The sequence below is a fragment of the Eurytemora carolleeae genome, unplaced genomic scaffold (assembly GCF_000591075.1).
Source record: "Eurytemora carolleeae unplaced genomic scaffold, Eaff_2.0 scaffold299, whole genome shotgun sequence".
Classification (NCBI taxonomy): Eukaryota; Metazoa; Arthropoda; class Copepoda; order Calanoida; family Temoridae; genus Eurytemora; species Eurytemora carolleeae.
This window is the reverse complement of record NW_019396463.1, coordinates 201,220-211,077: the sequence shown is the minus strand read 5'-3', so window position 1 is coordinate 211,077 and position 9,858 is coordinate 201,220. Positions and strand designations below refer to the sequence as shown.

Sequence of the window (9,858 nt, the reverse complement as noted above, 5' to 3'; positions counted from 1 at the left end):
TGTTAAAAGAAAACCAAATTATGAAATAGGCTGGTTTCATAATTGACCAATGATCATTTCACATAGACTCTATGCCTTCCACTTTACAAACGATGATTTTCCGTTATAACTATAAATCAAATGATGTTTTATATTCACCTTATTCATTATAAAGTATATTTAACAGCTTTAAAAATTTCGAAATTGAAATGAATAGTCTAGGGAACATACTGTATTTGTGTACTCTACTGCATATCATTTGTGAACATTTACATGATTTGTACACTTTGAACTCCCTTTCAGACTGAAAGGGACTGAAAAAATTCATACCGTGAGATTCTTTTAATTCCTCTCCATATATTCTATTCTCTATAGTTTAAACCCTCTTACATGAACTGAACACAAAGGACAATGAAAGAAAAATTGAATTTTAATGTTTTTTTTCAAAAATGGGATTTTTTAAAAAATTGTACTGATTGTACAGATTTTTAAAAAAATGTACGGATTTTTGAAAAAATGTACGGATTGGTTTAAAAAAATGTCCGGATTTTTTAAAAAAAAATTGTACGGATTGTACGGATTTTTTTCGAAAATTGTACGGATTTCTTCTGAAAATGTACGGATTTTTGTACGGATTTGTTCAAAAAAGTTTTGGCCACCCTGTAGCTTAAACAGCTATGAATTTGAATATGAATTTAAAAATCATGTCGATAATTAAATATATCACTTGATTCTTTCCAGACGAGATTAGCTCATAATAAATATCATTGTTCACAAATTAACCAGCCAACAGGGCAGAGATCTGTCTCCGGTTAAAAAAATTGACTGACGCAATTATGCCGTGGGCTAGAATCAGTGATTGGCAGTCTGGCCATAACGTCGGATGTCCGTTGTAAATTGTTGAATTTGTTCAGTTTCGTTCTTGTTTATGACCGTGATAAAAATAACTTCTTCGTGGGTTTTCTTCAACAATCAAGGGAAAATAGACAAAGAGTACAAATCGTAAGACCTCGCATCAGTATTGATTTAGTATACTCACTTCAATTTTGGTGTGTGGGACATCCCTAAAAACAATTACAGAGTGGTTTATCCGATTCTGAACGGTACCCTTAATTCTTCGACCAAAGATGAATGAGAATTCTTGTTTTTATTTCTATCTGAAAATTTATTATTTTCAATTGTGGTGTCTCCATATTAGTGACTTGCGGATATATACTGAATCGAGGCATTGAAGGAAATTTTCAGACATGTCCATTGTCCGTCTTTAGCAGCTAGTTATTTATATTACGTCTACAGTTCCTTTTAGCTTTTCAAAAATCTTTACAATCCATGCGTTATCGTGTTAATGACGACGACATTAGCAAATAAATTCAACAAATTGTTTATGGCCAGAGCTCATTCTTGATTTAGTAATTTCATCTTGAGTTTGATATAAGAGTTGTAGGACATCCCTTAAACTCTGATTGATTGATTAATGTTGCAGGTTCCTGTTTATGATTTCAAGACAAACTCTCGAGTTCCCGGGGAGTACACAATCATCTACCCTAGTGATGTTGTCCTTGTAGAGGGTATCCTTATATTCTACTACACCAAGATGAGGTAACTTAAAGATGTATACAATTTTAGATTTTTAATAGAAATTGTTGTTTTTTTGGTCAATTCAAGTTCTTAACCTTATTATATTCAGTGCTTAGGATCAATTCCATTCTCATGCGTATCCGAAATTTGAGAAATTCATCCAGATTCTGCTTATTAATATTTTTTGAAGTTTATAATTGTTTTAAGTCAGCACATAAATTTTTTTATTTACTTATAATTTGTGCCAATTAAATATTGCGGATCTGACAAAACTGAAAATAATTGTGAACATTTTTTTAAAATTAATTGGTTCGATTTTTTTTCAGAGATCTTTTCAACCTCAAGCTTTTCGTGGATACAGACCCAGATACAAGGCTAGCCAGGTAGATACAAGGTTGCGAGGTAGATACAGGTTAGCCAGGTAAATACAAGGTTGCCATGCAGAGAAAGGGTTGCCAGGTAGACACATTATATATAGCCGAGTAGATACAGGATTATCAGGTAGACATAGTATAGCCAGGTAGATACAGGGTTACCGGGTAGATACAGGGGTTTCAGGTAGATAAAGGGTTGCCAGGTAGATACAGGGTTGCCAGGTAGATACAGGGTTGCCAGATAGATTCAGGTTAGCCAGATTGATACAGGGTTGCCAGGTAGACACAGGGTTTCCTGATAGATACAGGGTTTCCAGATATATACAGGGTTGCCAGATAGATACAGGGTTGCCAGATAGATACAGGGTTGCCAGGTAGATAAAGGGTTGCCGGGTAGATACAGGGTTTTCTTCTCAGGTAGATGAAGGGTAAGCGGGTAGATAAAGGGCTGTCAGGTAGATAATAGGTTGCCAGGTAGATACAGGGTTGTCAGGTAGTCCCAGTCTCTGCAAGCAGGCTGATTTGAACTTACATAATATGTTTAAGAGAGAAGAATACGTTTTCAATTTTAACTTTCTGTAGAATTGATATCTCGTATTGTTTAGGAGACTTTTACGAGACATGGAGGAGAGGGGACGAGAGTTTGATCATGTACTCTCACAGTACATTACTCTAGGAATTCTTATTTAAACTTTTTCAGTAGTACACTGGAGTTAGATCATGTACTCTCACAGTACATTACTCTAGGAACTCTTATTTAAACTAGTTCAGTAGTACACTAGAGTTAGATCATGTACTCTCACAGTACATTACTCTAGGAATTCTTATTGAAACTTGTTCAGTAGTACACTGGAGTTAGATCATGTACTCTCACAGTACATTACTCTAGGAACTCTTATTGAAACTAGTTCAGTAGTACACTGGAGTTAGATCATGTACTCTCACAGTACATTACTCTAGGAACTCTTATTTAAACTAGTTCAGTAGTACACTAGAGTTAGATCATGTACTCTCACAGTACAGTAACATTACTCTAGAAATCCTAATTTATACTAGTTCAGTTGTACACTAGAGTCTGATAATGTACTTTCACAGTACATAGTCATATGAATCTTCATCTAAACTTACATAATAGGATTAATGTACTTTCACAAGTTTCAGACAGTTTTTTTTAATTGGTAAAAAAAAATTATACAAATATATATATACAGCAGTTTGAATAAGATAATGTACAGTTAAGCCCGCTTTTGAAGAATTCTGTATTCCTACGAAGAAGTTTGCTGATGTAATTGTTCCACGTGGAGCTGAGAATACTGTAGCAATAGATCTGATTGTACAACATGTACAGGTATGTACACTGTACAGTTAAACATAATTATGAGAAGATATTGGGAGAATTTTTCTTTAAGATTTTTACTCGGGTTCGCCGCTGAGAGTTATATAATAGGAAGGATTTATTATACAGAGCGTCCCATATCACGATAAATTATCTCCAATCTTTAACGCCAAACGCCAAAATACGCACATAGTACTCGAAAAATCTAGCATGTTCTACAAAAAAAAATTCTATTAGCCTTAGTATATGTTTCAAAATGATTCATTCTTCTTAAATTTTCTGGTTTTGTCCCCCAAATCGTAATTTAGACCCATTGACGCGGTCTAATATGATGTGGGACACCCTGCAGGTAACTTAGAGCCCAACCATATGAAGATTGAGTGCAACAAATATATATCTTAACAAAAAAACAAATTCAGAAAAATTTTCATACCCGATAAAAACTTTACATTTCGACACGGATATTTTGATTATCCTTTAGTAAATTACACATATCCCTGTAAAGCTGTGAGCGGAAAACTTTGATAGCTTGATAAAATACAAGACAGCTTCAAATTCAAATTCACGGCGAAATTATAATATGAATTCTTCCGATGTATAATGTATGAGTTTTACTGTACAGAATTATATGAAATGGTACATATACAAGGAGGGACCAAATAATCTCTAATGAACGTCAGGTTATAAAGTGGAGAGTTTGTCCAAATATTTTAAACAAATACATTTTATCAAGATTTAGAAAAATTAATTCACCAGTTAAAACTAAAATGATGAGGAAAATAAAAATTCAACTGCTTTTATCCTCTTCAAAACTTTAAAAAAATCTATGCAGAAAGGAGTAAAATAGTAATAGGAGTTTGGGATGAAGTAAAACTTATCCTCCACAAAAATAATTTTGATAGAAAATGAGTCCACCTGAAATTGAATTTAAAGTTTTTTTTTCCCCAGGATATAATCTCCCGAGGGACCGGAAGTCAAGAGAGTAAGACGAGTTCTCCGTTACTCCGATCAAGATCTAACTCTGACAGCAGGATTAGATAAGAAGAACGCTGTTCATTATTTACCCTATTAACAATCTTGTTCAGTTGAATTTGCGCGATCTATATCAGCTGATCCTGGACCGCAATAGTGTTCAGCTGTACTTGCTCCACCATTTTTTTCAGTCTAAATCTAATGCGCCATTTTGTTTCGCCTAAATCAGATCATCCATTTTGTTTAGCTGAACCTGATCAACCATTTTGTTCAGTTTAAATCAGATCCGCCATTTGGTTTAACCTAAATCTGAAACGCCATTTTTTCAGCCTAAATCCGATCCGCCATTTTGTTCAGCGGATTCTGATCCGCTAAATTGTTAAGCTGAACCTGATCCACCATTTTGTTCAGCTGAACCTGAACCGCCATTTAGTTCAGTCTAAATCTGATCCGCCATTTTGTTTATTTATCATACACACCATCTGATAAAATGAAATTTCCTAGCAACCTTGCTTAAAGTTGAATTATATCTGTTAGAACTGTATATTTTAACATCATCAGACTGAAACCATGTCATCAATTCAAACATGTAGAATATACTGAGCTTAAAATTATTAAAAAAAATAAACGTTCCGCAGCTTTTAGCTTAATTTAATTTAACTGAATACGGTTTAGCCTCTTAGAGCAATGTTTATTTTAAAATCATCTTGAAACAAGCTCAAAATAGCTCTCTTATTTGTTGGCAAAAATTAGTAATTTTTATCTTGTAAATTTTTTACCGTCAAAGAAAAGTTTTTTTTTACTTCTTACATGTGTGAAATTACAATTTTGTTACCATTTTTTCTAGCTTAATATAGATATAATTAATAGTAATTTTTCTTTTAATTACATTAGTGAATCTGATTTTGTTTTACCTCTTTTGCTCATTTCGTAACCATTTTTGTGTAAACTAATTGGTAAATTTTCTTAAACAATGTTAATTTTTAAATCTATATTTTGTTGATAACCCCTTTTTGTATTTTAATAATAAAAAATAGCGAATGTAAAAGAATTTTTTTGTAATTTTTCGTAATTTTATGTACTTTGTGAATAAAAAGAGCAACCTGTAAAGATTTTTCTAAATTTGAATTGATTTGCACCATATATTATTATTGACTATATACGGAGCCAGAAATTTGTCAATTGGTTTTATAGTTCTTATATTTTCGGAAAATGAATTTGTGTTAAAAAATAATTGAACATTTCAATGATGAAGACCATGTGTTATGTTTAAACTGATGAAATAACTTCGTGTTCTTACTAAATTATGGTTCTTGAAATCATTTTTGGTATGACTTCTTTTTTTTACTATAGAAAGTCTACTGGACTCAATGAAAGATGGCATAGAGTTGTGAAGCCAAAGTCTCACTGTGAAGTTGAGAAGATACCATCCTGAACTGGTTCAATGTACGTATCTAAAATGGCGCGTTTAATTCTACATTCTGCCGGCTAGGATTCCTAGGATAGTCACACTCCACCCTTAAGATCAGGATTTTGAATATAACAAGACAATACTGAAGATAGAATCTGTTTCTTCATTGCTTGGGTTTCCGAGAACTTTGAAAAAGCCTGATAGAGATAAGTATAAAACCCAAGAGAAAAGTTCTCAACAGTTGATGTTTGATTTTTAAATCTGTTTGTTGCTTTTGGGCTTGGCATTAGTTTTTAAATGTTTTTTTTTCCTTACAATAAAGGGGAGACTTGAATCAGATAAAGGTTTCAATCAAGGGTAATGTTGTGAATTGCAAGCATTGCATGTAATCTACAGTACTGTACAGTCATTTTCAATTTTTTGTATGAAAATAGGACGTATCTAAAAGTTTGATATGATTTGATTTGATGTCAAAAGCTAGAATTAATTAAATATTGTGAATTTACTAAATCCTATTGTTTGGTGAGTGAGAAGTAAAAGTACTGGGATATGGATTTTGCTTAAACTTGAGACAATTTTTAAAATCTACGTACACTTTCCGATTCAAAGAGCCCAATTTTAGACTTGAAGATCTAAAAATTACATTTTTATAGACTAATAATGTTTCCAATTGGAGTGAGTACATTTGGTAAAAATAGAGATAATCTCCGTTTGCACGATTTTGCACAATAGTCTACAGACCTCTTTGTAATCGGATTTTCAAGACTTAGACCATTTTTAACTCTTACACAGGTTTTTGTGTGCATAGGGTTGGGTATAGGGCGGTATAAAGTCTGGTCTGTGTAGAAAAAGCTAAAATAGCACAAAACAGTTTTTGACTAAAGTTTCAGATCTTAAAACTATATTTTTGAAAAGCCCTTAAAAATTGGTCGTAGAAACATGTGTCACACTGATATTTGTAAAAAAAAAATAAAAAAATATTTTTACATTTTTTGGCATTTTTTCAACCCTCCCTACTCCCTAGCACCTTAACTATTTAAGCTATTGGTCTACTTTTTTTCAATGAGCTGACCTTAAAAAATTGAACAATGAACATAAATTTCAACCCTATACTATTCTCAAAGGCCTTTTTCTAGGGTAGGGCGGCGTGGGATGCCTCACTCCTAGGCCATACATAAATTCAGACACCCCCCCCCTCCCAGCCTTTATAGGATTAATATCTACATCAAATTTCCGGTTTAAATAGTTTTAATATTAGGCTTGTAGACAACAAAAACAACAATTTTATAGGCTCCTAAAGTTTTCAACTGGAGCAAGTAAAAAGTAAAAGATAATCTCTGTTTGTATTCAATGTTAGGTTACACTTTATTACCGTTTAATTCAACCGCTTATAAAAATCTTATTCAAACTGTCCACCACTGGCAGCAAGACAATTTTGGGCCTTTGATCAAACTTCATAAATAGCTTTTTGGGAGCTAGACAGTTAAGTCCAGGCCAGCTATTTCTCTTTTAATCTTGACCTCAATTTCGTAAAGTGAATGAGGCGCTGGAAACTTTAGAAGCCGGTAAGATTTTAATTTAAGATATGATATTTATTGTAAGATCTGGAAGTCTAAATTGGACTCATTGAATCGGAAATTGAACGTAGATATTAAAAATGGTCTCAACTTTAAAAATCCGATTACAAATAAGTCTGTAGACCATTATACAATATTGTACAAACGGATATCATCTTTATTTTTACCAAATTTTCTCACCCCAATTAGAAACTTTAGGAGCCTGTTAAATTGTAATTTTTAGATCAACATGCAAGCCTAAAATTAAGCCCATTGAATGGAAAATTGTACGTACATTTCAAAAATTGTCTCAATCTTGAAAATCCGATTACAAAAGAGTTGGTACTATGTAGACCCTTACTCCCCGTTTTTTAGACACCGTGTATAAAATCTGGAACATGCAACAAACAATGTGGATTAAGGAACGATAAGCATATGGAGCAAGGAAGAAGAAGCATATGGAACAAGAACTATGAGAATAAAGAACAAGGATCTTGAAGAATATGGAACAAGGAACTAGGAGAATATGGAACAAGGAGCTTGAAGAATATTAAACAAGGAACTATGAGGATAAAGAACAATGAACTAGAAGAATATGGAACAATGAACTGGAAGAATATGGAATAAGGAACTGGGAGAATATGGAACAACGAACTAGAAGAATATAGAACAAGGAACTATGAGAATAAGGAATAAAGAACAAGGAACTGGAAGAATATGGAACAAGGAACTAGGAGAATATGGAAGAAGAAAGTAGGAGAATATGGAATAAGGAACTAGAAGAATATGGAACAAGGAACTAGGAGAATATGGAACATGTAACTAGGAGAATATGGAACATGTAACTAGGAGAATAATGAACAAGGAACTATAAGAATATGGAACAAGGAACTAGGAGAATATGGAACATTTAACTAGAATAATATGGAACAAGAAGTTAGAAGAATATGGAACAAGGATCTAGGAGAATATGGAACAAGGAACTAGGAGAATATGGAACCAGGAACTAGAAGAACTTTATATAAGGAATTGGGAGAATATGGTACAATGCACTGGTAGAATATGGAACAAGGAATTAGAATAATATGGAACAGGAATTGGGAGAAAATGGAACAAGGAACTAGGAGAATAAGGAACAAGAAACTGGGATAATGTTGAATAAGGAGATGGGAGAATATGGAACAGGGAACTGGGAGGCAATAGATATGGACTAAAGATCTATAACTTGCTGTAATAGAATTTGTACAAATTTAAAAAGATTGTAAATGCATTTTTAACAGATTTTATATTGCGTGTTGGAAAAAAGGAGTTATTTACCTGATCCATAGGAAGTTTTCTTAGTTTATGAAATGTCCTTCCATAAAATGGCCCAATATCTTATTCCAAGATGTTTTAAAGAAGATTTAGAAGAAATAAATTTCTATTTTGAAGATGACCCTGATCCCTGTCAAATATCCCATTAACAAAATGGAGAATCCATCCATCAATAATCCCAAATATTAAATCAACAGTCCAAGCTCTCCAAATCTCTGTTTGCCTGTCGGTATGTATGTTTGTCCAATCATAACTCAGGAATTCCTGGACAGATTTGCCTCAAATTTGTATTAGGGAACTTGGGAGACCCACGAGAATGTTCTTAGCTTGGATTTGAGATTTGAGAAGTTGAGTGGGTCGATTTTAATAGCGAACATTTAGTTTCCCGGTAAAATCGTTGAAGTGCGGGCAAACGGCATGAGAAACTTTTAGTAACCTATTACTCCTAATACCAAACCCCAATCTTTGGAAATGGGAATAAAGCAAAGCCTATTATTAAAACAAAAAGCTATAATCATATGAAAGAACATATTAAAGAATCTGGACCCCCGATGGCATTTTTGTGCGGTAAGAGAGGGGTAGATTAATTCCTTCAAAAGATGCGCATTTTTAATCTATGTATCTTATTTATCCTTTTATATTTCATCTTATTCATCCTTTTATATTTTATCTTACTTATCCTTTTATATTTTATCTTATTCATCCTTTTATATTTTATCATATTCATCCTTTTATATTTTATCTTATTCATTCTTTTATATTTTATCTTATTCATTTTTTTATATGTTATCTAATTTATCCTTTTATATGTAATCTTATTTATCCTTTTATATTTAATCTTATTTATAATTTTATATTTTATCTTATTTATCCTTTTATATTTTATCATATTTATCCTTCTATATTTCATCTTATTCATCCTTTTATAATTTATATCATTCATCATTTTAAATATTATCTTATTCATTGTTTTATATTTTATCTTATTTATCCTTTTATATTTTATCACATTCATCCTTTTATATTTTATCATATTCATCCTTTTATCTTATTCATCCTTTTATATTTTATCTAATTTATCCTTTTATATTTTATCTTATTTATCCTTTTATATTTTACCTTATTCATCCTTTTATATTTTATCTTATTTATCCTTTTATATTTCATCTTATTCATCCTTTTATATTTTATCTTACTTATCCTTTTATATTTCATCTTATTCATCCTTTTATATTTTATCTTATTTTTCCTTTTATATTTTATGATATACATCCTTTTTTATTTCATCTTATTTATCCTTTTATATTTCATCTTATTCATCCTTTTATATTTTATCTT

At 31.9% G+C, this 9,858-nt stretch overlaps 1 protein-coding gene and 1 long non-coding RNA gene across 2 annotated transcripts in view; both read left to right on the top strand.

The window, feature by feature from the left end:
- Positions 1 to 4,894, top strand: part of LOC111703747 (uridine-cytidine kinase 2-B) — an 11,340-nt gene extending 6,446 nt beyond the window's left edge. Inside the window, exons 8-12 of the mRNA XM_023475785.1 lie at positions 1,463 to 1,578; positions 1,884 to 1,940; positions 2,537 to 2,607; positions 3,167 to 3,279; positions 4,216 to 4,894. Coding sequence (XP_023331553.1) covers positions 1,463 to 1,578; positions 1,884 to 1,940; positions 2,537 to 2,607; positions 3,167 to 3,279; positions 4,216 to 4,308 — 450 coding nt within the window. The 3' untranslated portion in view covers positions 4,309 to 4,894. The remainder of the gene's footprint in view (positions 1 to 1,462; positions 1,579 to 1,883; positions 1,941 to 2,536; positions 2,608 to 3,166; positions 3,280 to 4,215) is intronic.
- A 593-nt stretch (positions 4,895 to 5,487) lies between these two features.
- On the top strand, positions 5,488 to 8,641 carry LOC111703756 (uncharacterized). Its single transcript, XR_002765681.1, has 2 exons — positions 5,488 to 5,685; positions 7,582 to 8,641. It is a non-coding gene; the product is annotated as an uncharacterized LOC111703756 (long non-coding RNA).
- Positions 8,642 to 9,858: the final 1,217 nt, after the last annotated feature.